Genomic DNA, 27,484 nt, shown 5'->3' with positions numbered 1-27,484 from the left:
TTCATTATCATTTGCAGCTTCATTATTTTCGATTGAAGTATAACTTTTCTTGGGAGCATCAGTGTTTTGTTTGAGTGCAGATGAGTAAGGTGCTAAGTTGCTCTGCTTTTTACTTTTAGGTATTGGGGTTTAGAGGACACATCTAAATTTATGAAGTAGTTATAATACCCAGAATCATCAGAAAATTATGATAATTAGGAAAAAAGGTCAAAACTAGCATTATTGGACTGGGAAAACTGCACCTGAGCTAAACTGTTCAGCATTCACCTTTATAAAAACTGCTAAGATAATCCATGCAGTTAAAATTAGTTATTTACCACAACATCAGAAAACAACTGACAGGCAAAATCTAGAGATAACTTGATTTTATAATGAAAGTTACTGAAGTAGTTGGTAGATTATGTAAGAAACAAATATCAGACCATAAATTTTTCTTAAGTACCTTACAAAGAAAAAGAAATTCTGAACATTAGCATTCTTGTTTTCCTTACTTGAATGAAATGTGATTACCTTTAAAAATGACAGAAAACATAATACAGATTATTTTGGTAGTTTTTCTTGATGTTGCTAACATCTAGTCAGTCCATTTTCAACAAATAATGTAAAAAAAATATGACCTTAAGCACCATACCCATTTAACTAAGTTTGTAGAATATTAAAGGACATGTATTATGAATCAGTCTATCATTTCATTTTATTATAAAAACGGAATGAACAAAATTTTATTTTCTTGACTGGTTCTAGAATTATTGCCTTTCTTACAGGATGAGTCCATTATGTTCTTAAAGATTTGAGGATTAACTACTTAATTATAGCAATGCTTTGACAATAAAATTCCAGTGCTATTCATGTGCATTTCTGCATATCTTTTCAAAATTCTATCAGATTTTGTATGTTTTCTGTCTGAAATCAATTTTACCAAAGATGTTTTAATCTTGTGCATTGTGGCAGCAACAAATCCCATTCCTTATTTAGCTAGCTGTTTATAATTATCTGGTTTATGTGTACTGCTGCAGGATGGCTGCACTCAACGAATATATGCAATGACTTTCTTGGATGTTTCTGAAGGATTTTTACAAAGAAGGAAGATGTGCAGAGAGTAGGCCCCTTGCAATATATGTGGTACATTCCACTTGTGCCAGATTGTTAGCTGGGATCTTTAAATATTCTGAGCTTACACTGCAAAGTCGTTTTTTCTCTCAGAGTCTGGAAAGAGCAGTGAAAGAAAAGATGGTCGATCGCGTTCCCATTCACGTTCAGAATCCAGATCTAGTTCAAAATCTCGAAGGAAAATCACACTCAAAACTCAGGTAAGTCTTCTACTTCTCTGAGATCTATAGTGAATTTCCCCCATGTCAGCTAAGGCAGGTGTCTCCAATACCCAGCTGTGGCTCGATGGGAACTGGGCCGCACAAATGGTAGGCGAGCGCACAAAGCTTTATTTGCGCATGTGTGGGATTGGGTTGCACACATGAAAACATCCTCAGCTGCTGCCACTTCTGTTGCTGGTCCAATAAACCAAAGATTTAGTCAGCAAGGGTTACAGGAATTGCTGTGTTATAGCTGAACCTGTGTTTTGACATCATTTTGTTCAGTTAAGAAACTATTAAATTATGGCATGAATTTTCAGATTTTCATGTTGCCCTGAGGTGGTACCTAAATTATATTTGCATGTGAAATTTAATATTTTTCACATGCAAGGCAAATATATTAACTTTCTCTTAATTTGTGGCTAAATTAAGTTTAATGGTGGCCAAGAATAAAATTTCAAAGAATCTTGGCTTATCACAATGGGTGATAAGCTTGCAGTTCTTCTTAGACATCATTAGTATTCTGAACTGGGAACTTTGCTCTTATTCAGATTAGAATTCCTTGCTTGTTGCTTGCCAATGTGCTAAGACTGCGCGCGCGCATGCACACACACATTTCTACAAACTCAGTCAGGTTTAAAAGTCAAATCAAAATGCACTGATTTAGATGACAAATGGGACTTTCAGTTTTTGATTAAGTTAGGAGGGAGATTCTACCAAGGAGGATCAAGATGAGATTGAGCCTTCTTTGTGCATCAATATTTTATTGTAGTGCTTTGTATAGTATAATAGAAAAAACGATGTTACAGAAAATAAAAACAGTAAAAAATAAAAAGTGTCTCAAGATTAAAAAGTACCGTATATACTCGAGTATAGGCCGACCCGAATATAAGCCGAGGCACCTAATTTTACCACAAAAAACTGGAAAAGTTATTGACTCGAGTATAAGCCTAGGGTGGGAAATGCAGCAGCTACCGGTAAATTTCAAAAATAAAATAGATACCAATAATGTTTTTGAATATTTATTTCAAAGAAAAACAGTAAACTAGCGGTGTATTCAATGAAATACTTCACTCACCTCATGATGCTGATGTCCCGCTGTGATGATGATGTCCCGTGCAGCCGCGGGAGCGATGTCCCGCCTCCTATGACACACGGCACAGTGATTCCTATCATTGGATCACTGTACCAGAGGAGGTGGGACATCGCTATGTGGCTGCTTGCCATAACAAGGAGGAGGTGGGACATCGTTGCAGAGCGGCAGGAGGGGGAGGAAGGGGAATCGTAAGACAGCCCTGCATTACATTAGAACGTGAGGAGGGGGGATGGTGCGGTGCGCGCTGCGCGGCAAACTGACACAGAGGGAGGGGAAACTCACAGGGGCACTGGGCCATTCACGAGTGTCACCCAGCGGCATGGCCCCGCCCCTTTTTCTCCTCCATTTCGGGCAAATTTTTCACTGACTCGAGTATAAGCCGAGGCGGCTTTTTTCAGCCCAAAAAGTGGGCTGAAAAACTAGGCTTATACTCGAGTATATACAGTAAAATGGCTGTAAAAAACCTGTGAAATAATAATAAATATAATGCTTTTTTAAATCCAATAATTCTTTAGACGTAGACTTCACAAATAATGATACATTATGAGGAAGTTGTGTATGAGTATACCAAAATGCTTCCATTATACTATTGTTAGAAATATTGTTATGAAAAATATCTGTCTTGATCCCTAGCATTCATCCCAAGAAAGTGTCACATATTTAATATTCATATTTCTTCAGCCATTTTTCTACACCCAATAATATATACAGAAATTTTAAGACCTTACTAAAAACATAAAGTATTAATGAGTAAATGTATTTCTTAAAGTCGTTCCTTATCTGTGAATCCACATTCTTGCTCTTATGATTGAACTTTCTCCTATGATGGAATAGGCAGCCTAGGTTCTCCCCAATCCTACCTGTAAAGATTATTGCTAAAATTGGCATAATTTATTGCATACAAATAAGCTTCGCAGGTCAATTTCTGTTCCCTTGCTCCCCCTTCCCAAAATGGGAAACATAGGGGTGTTACAATGTATAATTAATGCTAAATTCAAATGCTTTGAACTGGCTGTGAATGTTGTATTTTTGGAAAAATTTTATAGCCCTTTTTGTAAATTGATAAATTCTAAGATTATCATAATTTGTCATCATTATTCATAAAATAACTACATTTCACTTGCCTTTTGCTTTGAAGTTAGCTTTGGAATATATTGTTTGGCTTTTCATGTTGTTTAGTAATTTGTGAATGTTCTAATTTTTTTTTAAAAAAGCACAATAATGCAGGCAACATAGGAAGAGAACCAGTATAATTTATAGTATTTAGCCTTTACAATTACTTGCTACAGGAGTAGATCCCGTGGTAGATCACTCTCTAGTCAAAAGGACAGACGCAGATCCAAAAGTCCACTCAAAAAGCGTTCAAAGTCTAAAGAACGCCGAAGATCAAGAAGCAGCTCTCCTTCTCGGTGAGATTCTTATAATTAATGCTATTACATATTTTTGATATTATCACCAAACACTAAGAGGCTTAGGAGTAATCATAAAAGTTAAATTTAATAGTATGTCTTTCTATAGAATTATAATTGCATGTTATCCAATTGTATATTTAACTGTTACCACAAATGGCATGAGGGTAGAGCAGTTAGCATAATATCATTTTCGTTTACTGATTTTTCTATCTCTCTGCTAGATGCTATTTTGTAATTTTTCTGCCATCAGTAATCGGTGCATCCTGTTAAAGGACAGTTTTGGGAATTGACTTTACTTGACTTGTGCTCTCTTACATTGAATGTTAGGTAAGCTGAATTAATAAATATTTTCTTTTCTCAGGGAGAAGAGGAAAGAAAGCAAAGAGAGGATTAGAGAAAAGGAAAAGATTAGAGAGAGAGACAGAGATAAAGAAAAAGAGAAGGATAGAGTTCGAGAAAAGGATAGCGGCAGGGAAAAAGATAGAGGCAGAGAAAAGGAGAGAGGGAGAGAGAGGGAGAAGGAGAAGACCAAGGATAGAGAGAAGGACCGAATGAAAGATAGGGATAAGGAGCGAGAAAAAGACAAGGACAAGGAGAAAGAAAAGAGAAGGAGAAAGCATCAGATATGGAAAAAGACAAAAGGGAAGATTTGGACAAAGAAAGGAAAAGGAGAGAGAGATAGAAGGACACAAAGAGAAGGATGACAAAGAACATATCAGAGAAAAGGAGGAAGAGAAAGGAAAGGAAGGAGAAAAGGACCATGAAAGAGATAAAGAAGGGGAAAGCAAAATCAAAAGACAAAGAAAGAGATCGAGACAGAGACAGAGAAAGAGATGAAAAAAAGAAAAAGGAGAAGAGATCGAAAACACCCCCTAGAAGTTATAGTTCTTCAAGAGATCACGTAGTTCTAGCAGGTTTGATTTTTTTCAAAGTTCCTCGATTCATTTTTTAAAAAATTGAAATTGTAGTAAATAAATAGTACATTTAGTGTCCAGTAGTACATACTAAAACAATGATGAGGCTTATTTGATACCTGTTGCATATTTCTGAAGGGATTAAATTAGGACCACATTATGAATCGATTACCATAGACTTTTATCTGGTAAATAATGAAGGATTCCAGAGAGAAACCTTTGGTGCTTCTAGACAAGACTTTTCTTGTGCAAATATCTTGCCTTGTCTTGATATTTACATGAAGTTCATGTATCATGCAATAAACTTCTACACATAGCCTTATATATTTGGTTACTCATCAAATGAGTAAAACTAAATAAACTCTGTTGCACTGCAAGTGTTTTGTTCTTCAAAAGCATACCAGATCAGGTTTCTTTTAAATCAACTGGCCTTATGTTAGGTTTTAATGCATTTTTGTATGAATTGTATTTACAGAGCTATTATGCCAAATTATGGTTTAGCAAGGTGTGACTGACCCACCGCAGCTTATAGAAGGGTCTCTCTTTTTCTGGTACGGATAAAAACTGCAGTTGTTGCTTTTCAATCAAAATGTGCACTGAGATAACTTTATAGTTGAGGTTGACTGCAATTTAGGATCTACATGTTGCACTGCAATTCAGCTTAATTAAATTAGTAATACCCAGTGGACTTCCAATTTTTGATTAATGGATCTTACAGAGATCGAAGGAAGAGGAAGAGCCGAAGTCCTTCAAAGTCTCCCAGATCATCCAAAATCACAAAAAGGAAATCATCTCGGACTCCATCTCCAAGGAGGTAGGTACATAGATTTATCACACAGAGTTTTTGTATTGTTCAAATTATTCTGAAGTACGTGCCTCTCATTAACAGCAAGTAGATTAATGCAAAGAAACACAGAACAAGAAAGAAACAGAAAATGTGTCTGTTTTTTTTTCTTTGATTAATAATTATCTTCACGTTTTTTTTATTTTTAGGACATTCTAAACATTTTACCTTTGTGTGTGTGTGTGTGTGTGTGTGTGTGTGTAGTCTCCAAACTTTGACAGTTTATTTATAATATAAATCTCAAACCATTATTGTTCCTTTGAAATGTAAAATTCATTTTTACTAGCAGTTGTCTGACTAGAAGTTGAAAAAACACCTTAGTAAAAAAGGCAGTGATAAACCAGTTCTTTAAAGACTGCAGAGGAAACATATTTGAACTTGACTTGAGGTAGTCTTTAGCCTAATTGTCGCTATCAGAGATTGCTGCAATGCATCCTAAAAAGATTATTAAGGTGCAGGATTTTTTAGTTTGATGGATACACTTCATAGATACTGTTTTTTACTGCTGTTGTAAGCTGCCCATAGATGTTTAAGATGGCCAGCTATAAAAATCTTCCAGATAAATAAATAAACTTTAAGATAATTTGAATAATTTCATTTGGGAAAGAATTGTGGTACATTTTTTTAAAAAAAAATGCAAATTTGATGTGTTAAATATTTTTCTATTGCTAGATATTCTTTGTTGAGCAACATAAATCATTTAATACAAATATTTATTTAGTCTTAACTAGGAAGTTCTTTATGTGCCAATTTTGAGATTATTTTTATCCAGGTATCTTGAATAAAATCTAAAATTAGCTTGTCCATGTTTTACTAGTAAGTAGAAGAAACTGCTAAAATAAATTTTATGTTTCCTGTCATTAAATGTTCCAATGTTACTTGTCATGAATTCAGTATTGTTTGAGGATGTGTGACTTTGCTAATCGTTCTTTAATGAATTCTGTAAGCATGAAATGAACCATCCTAATTACATCAGTGTGTATAATATTTTTTCCAAAACAGAAGCAAGAAAGACAGAAAAACAGAGAAGGAGAAAGATGTAAGTAATGATCGAAGAAGAGAGAGGGAGAGATCTACCTCAAAGCAAAAGAGTAGTAAAGACAAAGAGGTCAAAGAGAAATCAGATAAAACCGCAATTGTGAAGGTAAGCTTATTTTGATCAAGCCAATTCAATCATTGTAGAATATTTTAGGAAGACTTCATTGCCTGCTGTCTTTTGTGGGTTCTTTGGATACCTCCTAAATTTTATTTAATTATTGAAAAATTATCTTCAAAATACCTCAGTAATTTCAGACAAGAACAAGTCATAAACACCAAATTTAAAAAGACAACATAGTTTAACGTGAAGGGACAAAATTTGCAGTGTTGAATTTTATTCCTTTGAGGCCTTTTCAGGAGGATTTGCATGGTAGAATATTGTTTCCAATAGAAAGGAAAGGCGACCATTCTTAATTGCAGAAGGTGAAGTTAATCAGTTTTGCATATTTTCTTATATTTTTCTGAGGTTAATAAAAACTAAATAATATGTATGTTATAAACTATCTTAAGTAGTATTTCTACAAGAAGGACTTACATTAAATAGCAATTATCTATTGTAATGAATAGATAATAGGCAAGTTCCCAATCCCTTTTAGTGGCAGCAATCAACCAGATAGGATTCAGTTAACTGCACTTCTAGCAGCAAAAGCTGCACCCCTTTCTAGCAGCGAAAGCTGCACCCCTTTCCCATAAATGGAAAGATTTTGTCAAACCTGAATAGAAAATTGGTAGTTGGAAAGAGGAGACATAATCTTTTATTTCAGTGAGGGTTTTCAGTCACCAAAATTCTCTTAGAAGCCTGTATTGAATTTTAAGTATTCCTCCGTATCCTACTGAATTGTTGTCATGTAATAGTTCGTGGAAGAAGATTGTGCCCACCTATTTTCCTGTCCTCCCCTATTGTTGAAAGGCGTTTTTTTTTACTGCAAACTACTCTATTGAAAATGTCATAATTTCTCTTTGCTGGGCATAATGCTCTTGAGCCAAATGAGCATGGAAGTACATTCCCCCGGTTCGGGCATGTGTGCATTTGGGCATACGCTTTGGGCACTTGGTCTGGAAAAGGTTAGCCATCACTGGCCTAAGAGTATTGCAATCTTTTCCATTACTAGGGAATGGGAGTAGAGATACCATATAAATAGACTGCATGCTTGCTGGATCCATTTGAATCATTTCTGGATATTCTATAACCCAAGTCAGATTGAATGTGCATTTTTCTAATTTAGCAAAGAACTTACTGTGTCACAATTTTTGTAATATATTTCTGAAATGAGTTCCATGAAAGCAGGAATCTTCAGAATAAACCAAGAGGTCATCCAGTAGACAATAATATCTGCAGAAATGTTCATGAAGCTATAGAAAAAACTTCAGAATAAGACTTGAAACCAGGCTGAAAGACATTACTATGTATTCAAATCTTCCATACCGTGTATCAAAGCTTGATAAATATTCATGCCCTTCTTTGATTCTAATGAAGTTGTAAGCACTTCTCAAGTCTAGTTTTGTAAAAAAACAATGTTTTTAGTAACTGATCTAGTAGATCAGTGGGAGTGGATAATAGTGTCTAATTATTACTTTGTTCAGGTCCTTGTAATCATGAATTGTGTGCATTTGGGTTCCTTCCTTTCCATTTAGATTGATTATTCTTTTTATCCCAAAGATGCTTTCCCCAAATGTTTTGTTTCTCATCAAGAAGCTTCTTCAGTTCTAGCTCAGTTCTTCAGTTCTCCAATTAATATAGTAACTAAATTGCAAAACAAATGTTATCAATATAAACTCAACAAAAACACAATATAACAACTTAAGTTTAAGACAGGTTTATTGTATGTCTTGCCTTAGTCCCTAAATGTATATTTTAAAAATTGTTGCTTTTAAAAGATTCCTGAATCCTAGGATATGACTCTTTCATTTGGTGGAAGATAATTTCACATTCTGTGCAGCAGGTTTAGATAGTTAATTGGTGCTGGCTAATGATTAATATGGGCATAGAAGAAACTAATTGTTGCAGTACTAATATCAACAGAAGGATATAATGCATTATGAATTTCATTTAAAAGTTGCCATTTAAAAATAAGTAATTATTTCAGATGTTTCAATTTTTATCAGATGTATTTATTTTTAAGGTTTATAGCCTTTCCTCAGGTGCTCCATATGGTTTACATGGAGATTATTATTATTTCCCCCCATTTTTATACACTTTTAAAATTCAAATTTTGGAGTGCATGAGAAGGACCATGCGTGCCCTCAAAATTCAATTAGATAAATTTGTTGTGTATTATTTATTTATTGCCTTTTAAATATTTTTTTATTTACAAAGGATAAAGATCTCAGTAAAGAGAATCAAAATTCTGACATCAGTAAAGCAGCAGAGGAAGAAGACACAACAATTGCAGCAGAAATTGAACAACAACAGAATGGGAACTGCCAACCAAATGAAGACACGATCTCAGTTAAAACTGAAGATGTGTAGAATATTGAATGGACCTTTGACCCATTTTGCAAAAGAAATACAAAACCTTTTGTTTGATCTCCAAAATACATCAAAAGAGGATAAAAAATTAAGCAATCAACTGACCATACCAAATTCTGCTAGCAGCTACTCCAGTCTTGGTGGTTTGGTCAGCTTGAGGACTGACAAGAAGCAGGACTCTGACCAATAGGATATGCTGTTACAAAAGCAAGCAGCAATGGTCATATCTTCCAAAATAAATGTATTTCATCGATCATAAAATACTAGGTGGTTGCAATCTATACTATCCTGAAAAGCTACCAGAGGGATGCATTTGGAAGTTGTTAAAATATTTGTAGATTGATAAAATTTGTTTTTTCTTATGGTTTTAAAACTAAACTCCATGTGATATGTTTTGATGATGTGCTTGAAAATGGTGCAGAAATAAACATATTTCCCTTGATGTTGTAAATTACAAGTGATGAAAAGTTTTAACTTAACAGTTTTACATTTGTGTTTATGCCCACAAAGGTAAGTGAAGATTCTTCCTCTGTTGTTTGTGACTTTCTTTTTATATTTTTAAAAACATATTTCACAACGTAAGTCTACAATTCTTCTCTTAATTAGTAGTTGATCAATGCATGCTAATGTTCTGATTCTAAAAAGAAGATACATGTTTATACTAGAGTTCCATTCTTCCAATTATAAGCACATCTATGTAGTAATTCCAGACAACTGACTTTGTCTTGAGTTGTATTACAGGGTGCCTACTCACTTGCAAATTGAACAGAACAGAAAGACGAATTTTTACTTGTTAGTGGAGATGTAGAGCACAAGCTGATGCTTTAGTGCCTTTGACACAGAATAGTGATTTCTAGTAATGTAGAGGTTTTTTTTAAAAAAAAATCTCTGTTTGAGTTGCTCTTTTTGATGATTATCACACCAGTAGGCAAGCATTTGAAAGATGTCAGTCATATCAACCATTAGTTATTTGAAATAATTTGAAGATCTCTTGATTTCAAGTAAAAAAACCAACAACCCTAGGTAATATATGGATTAATTGCTGTTTAGGGACCATAAAAAAGTGAGCATTTTATCCAATTAATCCATACATTTTTCAGATCATATACTGAAACATGGAATTGAATAGTGCTAAAAAGAAGTAATTTACTTCTCATCAGGACTGGAACTTAGAAAGCTCCCTTTAAAAGCACGTATCTTAAGGGCTAAATGTAAGAGGTTATTTCTATACTTTCTATCACAAGTAAAGAAATAATTAAGATTTCTGTTCTGTTTGATAAAGTTTTGAAAGAAAAAAGCAACTAGTTCTAGTCTCATTGCAGCCTTTTAAAATTTAAAGCAAAGGGTTATACTGTAAAATCAAGAACTATTTGAATATAATGTAATACAATCATATGGCCTTACAGCACTGAAAAAAAGTATGAAAAGCCAAATAGTCATATAGCTTTCAGTTTGTGTTTTCAATATTTCTGTTTACGGACAGATAGGTGAGTATGATAAAATGAAAGCTATAAGATAAGAGGGCTCTTAGATTGTGACACTGCTTTAGTAGCTCATTGTTGGGTAAGGTGTTTTTGTTTGTTTTTTGTTACAGTCTAAAGTTTTTTTTTCTTCAAAAAACCTTTAGTGAATGCTTTACCATGTAAAGTATGGACAGTAATTTTGTGATGTTTATGCCACATAAAGTTGGCTTGCAAACAGCTTATTCTGATAAAGCAATGACAAACCTCATGCTTCTTGAAGGACTGTGAAAGATTGTGTCTTGCAACAGCAGCTGTCATATTTATGATTTGTAAGTAGCATAGAGCAAAGATTGTATACCTGCTATCTTTGGTACCATCACTAATAAATTTTAGTATTTTAGAGAGAAGTAGTTTTGATTTGCTTTTTAAAATAATGCCTGAAAGTTTATTATCATTTACTACAATAGCTGCATTTTGTTATATGGATACTTTGGTTTGTGTTGGTATATATAGGAAAGTAAAAAAGATGGAGCCCAGAAGAGATATGTATTAAAGTTTATAACTTTTCAGTATAAAGTAATGTTCCAAGTTTTTTTCATATATTGCCAAATGTGGTATCACTTTAATTTACAAGCAGAGGCTGAGATGGTTACAATGGGCCTAGTGAGTGTTTGATTAGGATCAATTTAAGACTAGTTAATGTAGTAGCTGAATAGGTTAAGGTCGTTTGAGTACAATAAAATCCCTGTTAAAATTGCATCAGATCATTGAGACGCTTTTTTGTTTTGTTTCTGTGTAGTTCCACAGGAATACATAAACATTTCCTTATGCAAAATATGTAGAGTTTGAACACTAAAATTGCAATTGTGGAAGGTGAGGTGGGTGGATACAGGAAGATGTAGGAAGAGGAAGACTGCATAGACTGCCTTACAGAGCTCTGGGAACAATTGTTAAACCCCAAAGCATACAAATTTATTTCAATATGACAAAAAAGTCTTGTATAATACAGTATAATGCTGTCAGTTTAAAACAAATTTTCAAGTTGAATTTATTTTGTTAAAATTTCCACAAAATTGTTAGCAAGGACACAGCCTATCTTTCTGCCTCGTGCATTATAACCACAAATGTGTAGATCGAGGTTGTAGAATAATCTGTCTTTAATGTCAGATACAGAAATGACAGATTTGGAGATAGCAAGGATTGTACAATGGGTGAGTATGATGACCCTGTTGTCTGCCATAGCATTTTCCGTAAATGTGGAAAGAGCTGCTATCTGCACAGGTGCCAAAGAAGCTAACTTTGCTAAATATTGCTGACAAGGCACTGGGAATAGAAGGTAGTTTTAGATCTTTACAGGACTTTGAAACATGTTAGAACAATTAAGCTGGGGGTTTACCTTGCACTTCCAAGAGTTCTAGCAATGTAAATAATTTAGAAGAAAACTACTGCCATCAAAGATAAAGTCATAACACAATGGAGGGGAAGGGGAGTTAAACTGGAAAGCATGAAAGATACTGTGCTTGTTTTAATTGCCACTGCCTTACCACACATTCTGCTATTGAGCCACTTCCAAATAGTATGAATTCTTTTGATTGGTAAATATTAACTTCTAAGTGACTCTATTCATATCCAGAGAGCTTCAGGAACAATCAATTGGTAAGTTTAGCTAAAAAGAGTTTGGTTCATTGCAAAAATATTAATATAGAGATTTGATATAATAATTTCTGTTAGCATTTGTTTACCTTCATATAAGATAATATAGGGATCAAAAGCAATGTAACCTTTATTTCAGGCTACTGTTATGTTAATTGAAGAAATTGTTCAAGTTTTGACAACTTGAATAGCACAATCTGAAAATATGTATTTGGCTACATTGCTACAAATAGAAATGAATTGTGAAAAACATTGGGCATTATGTACATTAGAAAAAAGTATGCAAAGAATGGACCAAGATGGTGCCAATGCCTTTAGACTATTTAAAGGCATTTAAAGGTAGGGGGGCTTCAATAGCTCACAACATACCTCTAAAAAGAGTGCTGAATTGCTTCAAGTAAAATCATTAGGCTTAAAAATAATTAAATTCCCATGGTAAAAATTATATAATTGTATGGCGGAGCTTATAATTTGTATTTATAATTAGACCATATATCCAAATGATATATGAAATATAATGAAATAATTTCAATAAGATTGATTAGAATATATCAAACAATTCCAACTTATGCCAATATGAATTCTAATTACATATCCTTCATCTAGTGGTAAATGCTTTTGATCGGTTTACTATCTGAAGCGTCATCGGCTTTACCTCATAGGATCTCAAGAACAGCAACATACTGGTGATTCTTCTTTACTTCCTGAGTTTTTGGACAACTGTTAGAGATGGACCGTTTTCGTAGGCAGATTCTCTGAAAGCTGCTGCATGGCTTTGTGACTGAATTCCATACCAACATAATCAAGGTGAAGGCCTGCCTTCACCTTCTCACTGGCATTTACTCTGTTATGAGGCTTGGGAAGTGTCTCTTCCTTTCCCCTTGCCACTGCTTCAGAATACTCTGTGGAAACTCTCCCGGTTGCTGGACTTGTTGGAGGAAATACCTCCAAATCATTCTTTATCACATAAAGCTTATCGGCTTCGTTCACTGGTGCTGAAGGAAGCAATGGTTGGAAGCTGGGTCTCAGGAGAGCCTGTATATTCAATGAAGTGGGGGAAAAATAAGTTGTCACTGTATTCAAACCTTAAGCCACAAACCAGACAACCTTAGCTGTCCTTATGGGTAATTCTATCCTCTGCAGGGCCCGAACATTGGGCTAATTGAGCATAAGAGTTAAATTAACCACGGGTAAATATTGTGCAAACACAGCTTTAATTTCTTATGGCAATATCAAAGTTAATTCCTAAAGCAAAATTAATAAGAAACAAATTGAAATTTTTTTTAGTATGATTAATTAATCATGGTATGACACTGCAAGGTTTTGGACCTAATAACCTCCAGTTGTGCTGGACTGCAGGGCAACACATTCCTAGCCAACATACCCATTAGCTATGTTGGATGGCAATTAGAGAGTAGAGATCAATTTACTCAAAAGTGGTAGATTCATATGGTTGACCTTAGGAATTGACAACTATTTCTCCAGTTTAATCTTTTTTTAAATAGGAAATCTCTTTCACTGTTATAGTACTAATCACAATCTGTTTCTCTAATATTTTAAAAAATATTCATCTATTTTCTACACAGGGATATTTTTGTACAAATTATAGTACAGTAATACTGATGAAGAACTTTCTGTATTGCCCTATTATCTGTTATTACAAGAGTTGTGGTGGCGCAGTGATTAGAGTGCAGTATTGCAGGCTAATTCTGCTGACTGCCAGGGGTTCGATCCTCACCAGCTCAAGGTTGACTCAACCTTTTATCCTTCTGAAGTTGGTAAAATGAAGGCCCAGATTGTTGGGGGCAATAGGCTGTAAACCGTTTAGAGAATGCTGTAAAGCACTGTGAAGTGGTAGATAAATCTAAGTGCTATTGCTATCGTATCTCTCGAAGTTTCAGTAGCATTTTCTTTCTTTTTCTTTCCTTAATTTCCAGCCATTTCCTAGTTTATTTGGAAATGTATATAGAAGATAGTACACAGAATTAAGAAATGGAAGTCGAGTTTAAAATAGTATGGTATTCTGTTCAGACAGAGAATTAACTTCGTTAAACCTTGATTATTTCATCTAACTTTACACATACAGATTTGAAAATGAGATTATCTATCAATGAAACTCAACAGCTTTCTTAAAAATAACAAAACAATTATCCTCATTGATCTGCTCAGGGCTATTCTAGATCAGGGATGTCAAACTCAAATTCATTGAGGGCCACATCAGGGTTGTGTTTGACCTCAGGGGACCGGGGTGGGTGTGGCCAGGCTGGGTGTGGCCAACTTGACGTCATTTGTGTCAGGAGCACTTGTGGTGGCCTAAGAGCTCTACCAGCGAAAATGGATTTCCGAGCTCCATTTTCAGCTGCAATGACTTCCTACAACCTTCTGCCAGCAAAAATGGAGCTCCCAAGCTCGTTTTCACTAGCAGAGGCACCACGGGCCTGTCCTTTGCTGTTTCCAGGACCGCCCCACAGGCAAGATCTAAGCATCCCGCAGACTAGATCCAGGCCCCGGGCCTTGAGTTTGACACACCAGTTCTAGACTCATAAAAGATGACAGTGCGGACAGCAAAAACCCAACAGTATATTGATTTAAATATAACAGTGGAAAGGCATTCTATACATAAGCAATTATGCTATACTATTTAATAATGGAGATAAGTCCACAGTATTAAATGGTGCAAAAATGCTTAAAAGAATCATACCACTGGAAAGGTTCTTTCTGCAACTTGCATAGCACTGCTATCTCTTGGATTTGGGACAGGTGGCCAGCATGATTTTCTTGATCTGAAAGTCCAAATTTTGTTGAAAACATGAAAATTATGTTTAGTTCTTGAAAACCTAATCCTGCAAGTTTCATAATGAATTCAGTGTTAACAGGAGATATAGCTGAGCACCTGGCAGAAATGACCTTTTGGCCAAAGCATTTGGAATGGGCTTATCTGAGAAAAACCAACTAGTAGGTGCAATTTACATGCTGTAAATATCAATGTGTGCAATTTGGTGCAGTATGTAAAAGTAACTCCTAGCTAAAATTGCATGAAATACACTAAGCAAATGCGGGTTTTTTTCTTGCATAATCCATCACACACTCATAGCAAAAGTATGGGAGCTAATAATCATCAGGATTGTGAGAGTTATGTATTAGTGTATTTATTACCAAACATTTATTTTTAAAATTATTGTTTGATTCTTTTTGCACAGCATTTTCTTACCAGCAAATGCCATCCTACTCATAATGCTTTTCCTATTTGCCTGTGCTAATCAATGTGTCCTGATCATCAAACCCTTGACAACGATTTTCTGTTTTATTAAAACACTTATAATTCAAGGGGTTAAAATAGTGTTACATTTTATTGGTCTATATTCTCTTTCAAACTGCAAGTACTCAACAAACTATCGTTTCTGGTTATAGAAATTCTGCATTCCATGGTTTCTGAGAAACAAGATTGAAATCTGCCAGTAAAGAACTTGATGTAGCTTTGCAAGCTTTCTTGGAACACAATCAATGCCTTTGCCCTTATTTTTGCTGGCGCGCTGGGTGCAAAGAGAAGAACTCCCAAAATGTATTGAGGTGGCAGAAGCTTAAATACTGGATCAAAAACCCATGCCCTTGTCCTAGCAGGGCCTCAATAAGGAAAAATATGCTTGCTGTTATCCTTACTGCTTTTCTCATCATTCTGAATGGGAAATTGCTAAGCAAATGCAGAAGGGGAAGAAGAAAAGGAGAAAAAATGATTTCACATGATTTTAGAACTAATTCATTTGCAATGGTTTCTTTCTACCCTGCCTATTGTATTGCACTTGCTTCTGTATATGCCTCCTAACACCCATCTTAGTGCTTATTCCCAGATAAGGATTAACCAAGGGATAGAATCAAGCTCACGAGAAGTGATCTTACCGATTTATAATGCCTTGGTAAGACCACACTTGAAATACTGCATCCAATTTTGGTCACCACAATATTAAAAAAAAGGTTAAGACTCTGGAAAGAGTGCAGAAAAGAGCAACAAAGATGATTGGGTGGAGGGAGCTGAAAGCTAAATGTTTCCAGGAATTGGGTATGTCTAATCTAGTGAAAAGAAGAACTAGGGGTAACATGATAGCAGTGTTCCAATATTTGAGGGGCTGTCACAAAGAAGAGGGAGTCAACCTATTTTCCAAAGCAACAGAAGGCCAAACAAGAAGCAATGAACAACCTGAAACTGAACAAAGAGAGAAACAACCTATAACCAAGGAGAAACTTCCTGACAGTAAGAAAAATCAACCAGTGGAACTGCTTGCCTTCAGAACTTGTGGGTGCTCCAACATAGAGATTTTAAAGAAGAGATTGGACAACCATTTGTTGAAAATGATATAGGGTCTCCTGCTTGGGGATTGGGATTGGGATAGAACAGGGGTCTCCAACCTTGGCAACTTTAAGACCTGTGGACTTCAATTCCCAGAATTCCTGGGAGTTGAAATCTACAAGTCTTAAAGGTGCCAAGGTTGGAGTCCCCTGAGCTAGAAGACCTCCAAGTTCTCTTCCAAGTCCGTAATTCTGTTAATAATGTTACTTTAATTCTTAACTTTTGTAGAGCTAGACAACAAGGTAATGGTGAGTCCGTAGAGGAAGTGAGCAGAACCCTATTTTTGTTCTGTTCATGGTTTTAAAAGTTTTGCACCACTTTTGAATTCCATTTGCTTGTTACCACAATTAGAATAAAAACACACAAAGCAATTAAAGTATTTCTATATCATGAAAATAATTACCGTTTCAGTACTGAGGAACAAATTGTGATAGCAATAGCTGGAATTATTATGAGGCCAAGACAGAGGCCAACAACCATTCCTCCAAATTCTCCTTGATCTAAGAAGAAATAAGCAACAGAAAAATTGAGAAACAAACACTGCTCTAGGGAATTAGCCTTTTTGTTAAAAAAATATATGTTCCACTGGTAAGTAAGACAACTGTTTTCTCTATCAAGGATCTAACATATGCAGTTATTTATGGCCCAGTAGCTGGTTAGGACGGAGAGTTGTGCCCATTGTTGGCACTGAAAAAGTTGGCCATCAATGCTGGGTCAATGTGGAATACAACCTGATCCTGTGGATAATCTTAATTTGACTAGATGCATAGCTGATGTGAAAGAGTAGAATACACATTAAAAGTACTAATAAGTAAATGCATAATAATAAAATTTCAAAATACCATATTTCAGCGTAGTAAAATCCTGCGGCAAGCTTTGAGCTCCTTCTCCCTTGCTAGTGATGCCAGAGACATGGACTGTATAATGGGTATTTGCCTTAAGATCAACCAAGTGGTGCTGTTTAATTGAAGAATTGAGAGTAAGGGCTGTAATGGAAGGGAAGGGAAGATGTTACGAAGAATAGTTGCTGTGCCTACCCCAGGAGAGGAAGAAGTTGTTCTCAGTGTATTTGGGTAGATAAAATCTTCTAAGCCAATGTTTCTCAATCTTGGCAACTTTAAGATGGGTGGACTTCAACTCTCAGAATTCATTCAATGATGTTCTAAGTTCCCAGTGATGCTTTCCTCAAATGATAAAGGGAGAATTTTTCTCTTGAACTGATTGACCTTGTCTCTTCTCTTAATATACTTTACCTGATAGCATGGCACCTTTCTATATAGTGTAGAAGCTATTGTATCCACTTACACATAGAATCAAATGATCTTGAACAATTCAAACTTTGCCTAGCAATACAGATAGTCCTTGTTTAATGACTCAGCAACCACTCAAATTTGAATGATGAATGATGGCAATTATGACCAAACCTCATAAACTGTGGTTGCAGTGTCCCCACAGTCAAGTAATTAAGATTTGTGACTTTCCAAGCTGGCTCTCACAAGTAAAGTTAATGGGGAAGCTGCCAAGAAGTTAGAAGTTGTGATCATTAGAGGCTGTCACTTAAGTACCTGTGCAGTCTTTGCTTAACTATGACAACAAGAAGTATTGTCACTAAGCAGCATGGTGGTCATATGACTGTTTTGACATGATTGTATCACTTAACAATAGTTTTTACCAATTAGTATAATTAAATAAGGATTACCTGTAACATGATATGAGCAGTCAATATATGTGGATTCTATTTAAAGAGGACCATCAACAGAACTTCACTGTGCTTTATGTACTGTACCATTATTTCTTAGCTGACTGCAAGACACTGTCAAAGTCTCTTTTTAAATTCTAGTTTAGGTATATTTGTTACTTTCCCTTCTTTCTCCCCTTTTTACCCTGTCCAACTCTCAGCTGCTTCTCTTTTCTCTTTGGATCTTTCCTTTCTCTGAGTTCTTTTAATTTCATAACTGGTTTCTTTATAAAAGAAAGATGAAGGAGAGTTAAAGGGAACGAGCTCTTCTGCATTTAGACTATGATGTCTGACTTTCTGAAAAGACTTCCAAGTCCCTTCTTTGACATTGAATCCTGCTGCTCTGTAGGAGAATATCTTGCAGTATATGGATTCTAAGTGTCTTTTTCTCCAGCGTTTGAAGTTAAAAGCATTTTTTCACTTAAATATTTTATTGAAGTGGAGTAAAAGATTCATATTATTTCAGAATAGTAAAGCATTTGCAGCATGTGGGTCATTATGAACAGTGCTCACTGCTGCCTCCAAAATCAAAATGCATAGATGTGATACATGCCTGCTGACTTTCCTTTTCTCTTCTCTCTTTTATAGGAAACTTTAAAAATTAGGAGCCTAATACTGTATGAGTTAAAGAAAATCTATTTCTTGTCATATATATATGACAACATATATGTAAAGGTTCATTTATATATGAATATGGATATGAATATGTATGTATATGTATAATTATATACCGTGTTTCCCCGAATATAAGACAGGGTCTTATTTTCCTTTGACCCCCCAAATAAGCATTTAGCCTTATGTTCGGGAAAGTTTTATTTTTGAGGTGCAGGAGGCGGTGAGCCTGGTCACCTCATGGCTGCTGCTGTGTTGCAATATTTTTGGGGAGAGCTTATATATTATATATATATATATAATATATATATATATATATATATATATATTATATTGTGTGTGTGTGGTGTGTGTGTGTGTGTGTGTGTGTGTGTTTTTATTTAACAAAGGAACAGTAAAAATATTGGGTTTCTGTCGTGATGGACTCTTGTGACGAGCCGATAGACAGATGATGGAAGCAGTTAGCTTCCTCCCATAATTGGGGCTTACCAGGGGTTGTGACACTATATATATATATATTTATATATATTACAACCCCTGGTGTATATATATATATATATATATATATATATATATATATATATATATATATATATATATATATATATATATATTTGTTTTTTTTATGCTGATAAATAAATAAAGGGAGACTAGTATAGATCTATTTCAAGCTATTTAGCTCTCATCAGCTAGCCATACCCTTACTGGGATTTGATGAGAGCTAAATAGCTTGAAATAGATCTATATAGTCTCCCTTTATTTATTTATCAGCACAAATAAAAAAACACAAATATAACAAAGGCAACAGTAAAAATATTGGGTTTCTGTCGTGATGGACTCTTGTGATGAGCCGATTGACAGATGATGGAAGCTGTTAGCTTCCTCCCATAATTGGGGCTTACCAGGGGGTTGTAAAAATCTTATATATATATATATAGTCTTCATGCAAAGAAGTATTCACAGATATTACTTTTGAAAGTAAAGCTTTGTAACAGCATTCAATACACTTTTTTCATGTGGGGACATCTGATTTGTTTCTGGAACATGATCTGGAGTTCTACATTTTCTTCGTTCCTTCCCAACCCATCACATTTAAAAATTTCCTCTACATAGATATATAACATTATATAGGGGAGAGGTAAGGGAAGAAAGAAGGGGAAGGAAGGAGGAAGGAAGGAAGTAGAGAAGGAAGGGAGAGAAAAAAAGAAAGAGAAAATAAGGTGGTGTCATAACAGACGCTAGGATGGTAAACAATCCAATCCAAACTGTACCCTATAATCTCTTAAATGGAATAACGATAGTATAAGATTGGCAAAGAAAAGAATAACCATGTGAATGTATACCTAGAATTGTATGTAAGATAATGATAGTAAGAATAGATAGCACATTATAGATAAACAATATTTGGTTACAAATAGCTAAGTATAAATATAGAATTGTACATAAAAATGGATAACGAATAAAGAGACCATGAATGTAAGATAGAAAGGTATAGAAAGGGAAAACACTAACTGCAAAGAAACCGATACGGAACTGCTGTATGATATATGGAACTTCTTGTTCCTATGTTGTCTTAACTCATGCGTTTGTTTTTGTTGTGTTTATGTGTGTAAAATAAAAACTTAAAAGAAAAGATATATAATATATACATTACATATATTTATACATGTATTATTATATATAATAAACAACATTATTTTCTACTGGGGCCTTTGAGACATTAATTCAATTACTGCATTTCAACATAGCTGGGGATATTAGCTTGGGAAAAGCTGATAGAAAATTTCCTTAGGTCTTCAGGTCCTTATATAATTTTTGTATTTTATAGTGAGAAATTTAAAGGTGAAGAGAATATTTACAAGTGATGCCCAAAATGTTCAACAATGCATCCAGCTCCTTGACACATCCATGAAAACTTCTTCCAAGTTCAAGTGTCTTGTGCTGATCCTACTTTATAAAGTTATGGGATGGACTAATCCTGTTTAACTAAGCTTTCCCTAACATAACAATGAACATTTGGGAATTCTCAGTTTAACTTTTGCTTCTGATCTGACATGAGCAAAAGTTCTTCGGCAAGAGGTCTACATTACAGGATTGTCCTCAACAGACCTGACAAATAGACCTTAAAGCACTTTGAAGGCTCTGAAGCTTATAAGATGCTGAAGCAATTTATATTGGGATTTAATTAATCTTCTTCCTCCTTAATTTTAAAAAAATCATTCGGGTGAAGGGAAACTTCAGTAATGCTAAACACAAGGCATAATTTCTTCAATACTTTCTATTTTAAATAACACATTTATTTACAGAATGGGTATATCATAAATCTTTTGATTAATTATGTCCATGCAATGAAGTAAATTACCCCAAGAGATGCTGTTTGCGACTTCTGTGTAGTGAATTCTGTATCCCAAAAGGAAACCCAAGCAATCTTTCGCAGGTATCTCAGTCCATTTCACAACAGCTGAATGTTTGGTCACAACTGGAATTGTTAAATTAGCTGGACCTATCCTGGGAACTTAAAAGAGCATCCAAATCAATTTTCCATTTTCCAAAATTATTTTGATCAATTGCATACATTCTCGTGCTGTTAGACTTTGCAAAGTACTGATACGAAAGAAGAATTCTTGGTTACAGCTCCTATCTATCACAACAATATATTTCAGGAGTCCTGAATTTATCCTTAAATCAATTGTATTGCAACTCTCACCATCAAGAGTCAGCACACTTTGGAAATAATGGTCTTGTGATCTGGCACTTCTGAAGCCTATTGAGTCACAGAAATGAATTTCGATTACTCATAATGGAATAAACCTTGACATATTCCTTACCAATACCAATACCAATTGGACTAGACTCTATATTTTGTGTGTGTGTGTGTGTGTGTGTGTGTATCAATCTGATTTTCATTCTATCATGAAGCCATAAAAGACACTCATAAAATTAACATCTATTGATTTTCACAACTGTAACAAAACATTTATTTGCCCTGCTCCCACCTTCTGAACTTCATAAACAGCTTAAGATACTGTTTTCTCCTGCCCTGAGCTAGAATGTGGGTGATGGCGGTGGAAGCCCCTTGGTTGATTATTGCCTGCTTGACTTTTGGGGTTTTGGTTTCTGGTTACCTGTCTTCCCCCCCCTCTGGTATATTTTGTTTTCTTTAATTTTTAACTGTAAGTCACCCAATGTTACTATGGAGTTGGCATCCTTGAAATTGGAAGGTTAAATAAAAATAAAGAATAAAGAAATAAAAATAAAAAAGGTCTAACTTTAGCATTTCAGTATGTCAATATAGGTGATGTAAAAGAGTTCTGTCATCAAATCCTTGTCAGCAGAGGGCAGTGATAGCAAATTAGAAACACAAGTCTATTGTAAAGCTAACCACACTGACCAAGTGCTTCATTATCAAAGTAACAACTCAACCTCCTACAAGGGTAACTGTGCAAGAACACTATTTATAAGCACAAACACACTGAAACAACCCCAAAAAACAAAATCTGTACAGCATCTCCCAACAAAATGGATACTCATGCAACTTCAGCAAAAATGCCTGATCACTCAACCCAATAAAGCACTAGCTGTGAAAAGGATAACATTGCCTAGACATCAAAAACAACTCAGCAGTCCAGTGGTGGGTTTCAAAAATTTTTCAAACCGACTCTGTGGGTGTGGCCTCCTTTGTGGGAGTGGCTTGCTGGCCATGTGACCTGGTGGGAGTGGCTTGCCGGTCATGTGTTTTCTTTCTCCCTCCCTCCCCCCTCTCTCTTTCTTTTCTTCCTTTTGTCTCTCTGTCCCTTTTTTCTTTTTTTCTTTCATCTCTCTCTCACTTTTTCTTTCTTTCTTTCTTTCTTTCTTTCTTTTTCTTTCTTTCTTTCTTTTCTTTCTTTCTTTCTTTTTCTTTCTTTTTCTTTCTTCCTTTCTTTCTTCTTTCTTCCTTTCTTCTCTTCTCTCTCGTGAGTCTGTGTGTGTGTGTGTGTCTTTGCCTCTCTCTCTCTCCTTCCCTCCCTTCCTCTATGTCTCTCTATGTGATTCTCTCTCTGTGTCTGTCTGTCTCTGTGTGTGTGTGATCTCTCTCCTCCCTCCCTCTGTGTCTGTGTCTGTATCTCATTCCCTCTATCTCTCTGTGCCTCTGTATGTCTGTTCTGTCCTCTATCACACACACACAGAGAGAGAGAGAGACACAGAAACAGACACACACACATACTGTGGTCACCTTGTTGAGTGTTCCATTCACATTTGAAACACACAACAACTGGCCTGTATTCATGGTTTTTTGCAGCATTCTGCAGACATGGGGACAAAATATGGTTAAAAGTACCTGCAGCGGCGTTCTTCCCTGGGGGCTCCGCAGAACATCCCAAGACCAATGGCTCTGGATGAGGGACGAATCTTCGCTGCGGGCCAGTAAAGCTTCGCAACCAGAGGCAGCAGGACCAAAGCCCCTCTCCCAACTGGCCCTTCCTATCTCTGAGGGCAAGGGACCCAGCTGCCCCCCTGCTTCTGGCTTCCTTCTGAGAGTCTCCACGCTCCGGGGCTGTAATTGTGCAGGCTGTGCATGTGTGCTTATGTTTTCCATGGGGGTGATGGATGGACTCCGGAATCGCTCCATGCCTTGGAAAACATTGGCGCGTGCAGGCAGCGGGGCAGCTGGGACAATGGAGTGCAACCCGCACAGCTTGTTCAAACAGCAAAAGAAAGGACAGGAGAGGAGTTCAGCTGTTTGAAAAGACCCGCTTGGAACTCCTCTCCTGTTCCTTCTTTTGCTGTCTGTACATGCAGTGCGGGTCGCACTCCCGTCCCTTGTCTTTCATAGCCAGCTCGTTTCCAATTGGGCTGGGGATCCATGGAGAGGGAAAATCAATTTCTTCCCCCCCCCCCAATTGGAAACGAGATGGCTGTGAAAGCAAAGGGAGCGCAACCTGCACTGCATGTAGAACAGCAAAAAGGATCAGGAGAGGAGTTCCAAATGGGGCTTTTCAAACAGCTGAACTCCTCTCCTGTCCCTTTCTTTTCCTGTTTGAACAAGCCGTGCGGGTTGTGCTCCCTTTTCTTTCATAGCCAGCTCGTTTCCAATTGGGGGAGGGCCGAAGAAATCAATTTTTTTTTTTCCGTCCCTCTCCATGGATCCCCACCCCAATTGGAAACGGCTGGCTATGAAACACAAGGGCACAACCCACACGACTTGTTCAAACAGCAAAGAAGGGACAGGAGAGGGAGTTTGCCTGTTTGAAAAGCCCCGCTTGGAACTCCTCTCCTGTTCCTCTTTTGCTGTTTCTAAATGCCGAGCGGGTCGTGCTGCCTTGTCGGCAAGGGTGCTTTGCAGCGACAGGGACCAGGACCGGTACAGGTGTTCCCGAAGTTAATTACTTCCGGTTCACCAACCATCCAGTCCGCATGAACTGGGGCGATCCAGGAGGAACCCACCCCTGCAGCAGTCCCAGAAGAAAAAAAAGGAGTCTACAACATACAATGTAAGGACTGTAACTGCCATTACATAAGACAACTGGAAGAAGACTGGCAAAACGCATCAATGACACACCAACTAGCAGTCCAAAGACATGATGAAAACTCCTTAATTTTATAGCACATGAACAGATTTAACCATAATTTCAATTGGGAAACTGTGACTATCCTAGACCAAGCAAAGTCCCCAAATGCTAGAGAATTCTTGGAATTCTGGCACTGAAACAAATCAACCATCAACAGCACATAGAGACAACAACATCTATATAACGTTAAAACAGGCAATCAAAAGCCAAAAGGGGGAGAAAGACCAAAATTCCTCATCAGCAATCATATCCAGATAAACAGAGATTTAACACCAAGATTACACTAGACCACAATCAAGAAATGAACAATACCACAATCAAGGAACTGTCAACTCAGACAAACAACACAGTAACACAGCCTAATGAAGCACCACCAAGATCACTCCCATAACTGACAGGGCAATCCACTAGTATATAAATGAGAACAAAGCCCCTCTCTTTTAGCATTGATGATGTTATCTAGTTTGGTACTGAAACATCTGCAAGAAAACAACCAAGCTCAGAGAGCAACAAAGACCCTACATATTATCAAAGCTATAAATCTCTGGGGAACAAATTTGGGTTTTCTACTCTCACTACTTCATATAACATGAATGTTAATATTAAAAAAGTGTCTTCCTCAATCAAAAGTTTGTAAAGTGATGTCTGAAGAAAGATGAAAACTATATCAGACAAGTTTAAAATTGGGAAATATATGTTTAAAAAGCTCCATATCCAGGGAAATAGGTGTCAAAGAAAATAAATCTGCATTGGAGCTTTGAGTAATCCAAAGAATAAAACTGAAAATGCAGAAGGGATTATAAGAAGGTGAGCAAGGGACTGCTGTCTTCCTGATCTGCTGACAGAAGCAATTCTGCTAGGAGGAACGCTGCACTAGATTTCATTCCCTATTTGCATTGCAGTATTTCATGGCAGAAACTGGAAAGCAGATAGAATTTATGTGTATGCTGATTTCTGGATTAGGGCAGAGAAAAAATTAATGTGCTTGAGAAAGCAGCCAAAGGAACCCCCCCTTCTCCAAGTCATTCAATTTCTGCAATTTATTACAATTATTTTATATTTTGTATTTATTTAGATTCTTTTATCATACTGACTTACAATATAAATGCATACAGAGAGCATTAAGAATGAGAAAATCTCAAGATTAATAACCACAGCAATAGAAATTAAAAATGGAAAAAAAAGAAAAGGAAGACTTGAAAAACTACATTATAAATATTTGAAGCCTGGCTTCTCTTACATAATCCTACACTCCAAATCATAACATTATACCCGCATTTTTTGGAGTATAAGATGCATCTTTTTTTCCTCAAAAAAGAGGCTTAAAATCTGGCTGTGTCTTAGACACCAAATACAGCATTTTTTTGCCTCCTGAAGCCCACCTCTTCACCAAATGGCTGTGCATACCCTTATGGAGGCTTTCAGAGCTCATGGGGGCTGGGGAGGGCAGAAATGAGCAAAAACAGGCCGCTTTTTGCCCTGCCAGTCCCAGCAGCATCCTATAAGGTTATGCATGCAATTTTTTTTGACAAAAAACGGGGTGTTTTTGGGAAGTTTGCAGAGTGCAAAACTTTTATTTTTTTCTTTTGGGAAGCTCTTTGATGAGAATTACATTGATCAAGTGCTGTGCCAGCAGAAACCCTATCTATACTGTATTTCTCTCTATCTCTATTTTTCTCTCTATTTCTTTCTCTCTCTATCACCTCCCTCCCTCCCTCCCTACCTACTCTCTCTCTCTCCCTATCTATCTACTGTATTTCTCTCCCCTCTATTTCTCTCTCTCTCTCTCTCTCTCCCTATCTATTTATCTACCTACACACACACACTCTCTTTCCCCCTACCTACCTATTGTATTTCTCCTCTTCTCTCTCTATCCCTTTTTTTACCTACCTACCTACCTAACCTACCTACCTACCTACCTACCTACCCTCTCTCCCCTTCCCTTCCCTTACCCTATCTACTATATTTCTCTCTCTCTATTTCTCTCCTCTATCCCGTCTACCTACCACCTACCTACTCTCTAATCCCTACTATTTCTCTTTCTCTTTCTCTCTCTATTTCTATTTCTATCTATCTCTCGACCTACTCTATCTATCTATCTATCTATCTATCCCTATTATCTTACTATCCTATCTATCTATCTATCTATCTATCTATCTCTATTTCTCTCTCTCTCTATCCCTTTATCTACTTAACTAACTATTCTCTCTCCCTACCTACCTACTATATTTCTTTCTCTCCCTGTCTATCCCTCTATCTACCTACCTACTTTTTAAAAAAATTTGCCTCTTCAAAACCTTGATGTGCCTTATACTCTGGTGCGTCTTATACTCTGAAAAATACGGCAATTAAGAGAAATGGAATTCACTAAAAGTGACAAACATGCAAAGCGAGAAAGTGCTGTAAAAATACCTCCTTCCACTGCATAGAATTGGCCACTACCATGTCCGTTCATCTTTCATTAAGTCCTTGCTTTGACGGTCCAGTGCATGCAGCATTACTTTATATAATTGATAAGGTTGAGGTGATCTACCGGTAGGTAACAGAATTTCATTACTTGAAATATACAATTAAGAAAACAATACGATTTAAGACAAAAAAGGACTGCTTATCAGTGAAAAACAGATGAGATACAATAAAATAGATAAATAAATCTGCTAATCTGCAGAGAAAAGGCAGTAAAAGGGATAATGTATAAATTTAAATAATAGAAATAGCTCAATGAACTACTAAGAAGTAGCATTGCTGCACCAAAGGAACTGGGTTCAATGGGTTAAAACAGAAAACCATTGACAAAAGGAAGGACTGGCAACCCAATACAGAGATTGTGTAGGAGCAGCTGCTGACATGCTGAGTTTGAGTCAAGAGACTCGAAGGACCTTGTGGATGTAATTTCAGAGGCCTTTTCTATGACCACGGAAGATGGGCATAGCACCAAGGAATTGTAGAACGAAGATTGTTCCTATCTTTAAAAAAGGGGGGAGGGAGGAGGAAAGGTCTTGATGATTAAGGAGTAAGCTAATTTGACTGATACTGTGCA

General features: G+C 36.3%; 1 protein-coding gene across 1 annotated transcript in view; it reads left to right on the top strand.

The window, feature by feature from the left end:
* Positions 1-10,947, top strand: part of LOC116505338 (splicing regulatory glutamine/lysine-rich protein 1-like) — a 31,283-nt gene extending 20,336 nt beyond the window's left edge. Inside the window, 11 exon segments of the mRNA XM_032212513.1 lie at positions 1,204-1,291; positions 1,293-1,310; positions 3,696-3,815; positions 4,180-4,415; positions 4,418-4,477; positions 4,480-4,601; positions 4,603-4,708; positions 4,711-4,732; positions 5,451-5,546; positions 6,579-6,720; positions 8,932-10,947. Coding sequence (XP_032068404.1) covers positions 1,204-1,291; positions 1,293-1,310; positions 3,696-3,815; positions 4,180-4,415; positions 4,418-4,477; positions 4,480-4,601; positions 4,603-4,708; positions 4,711-4,732; positions 5,451-5,546; positions 6,579-6,720; positions 8,932-9,084 — 1,163 coding nt within the window. The 3' untranslated portion in view covers positions 9,085-10,947.
* Positions 10,948-27,484: the final 16,537 nt, after the last annotated feature.

Source organism: Thamnophis elegans, chromosome 3 (genome assembly GCF_009769535.1).
Source record: "Thamnophis elegans isolate rThaEle1 chromosome 3, rThaEle1.pri, whole genome shotgun sequence".
Lineage (NCBI taxonomy): Eukaryota > Metazoa > Chordata > Lepidosauria > Squamata > Colubridae > Thamnophis > Thamnophis elegans.
This window is presented reverse-complemented; position numbering and strand designations above follow the sequence as displayed.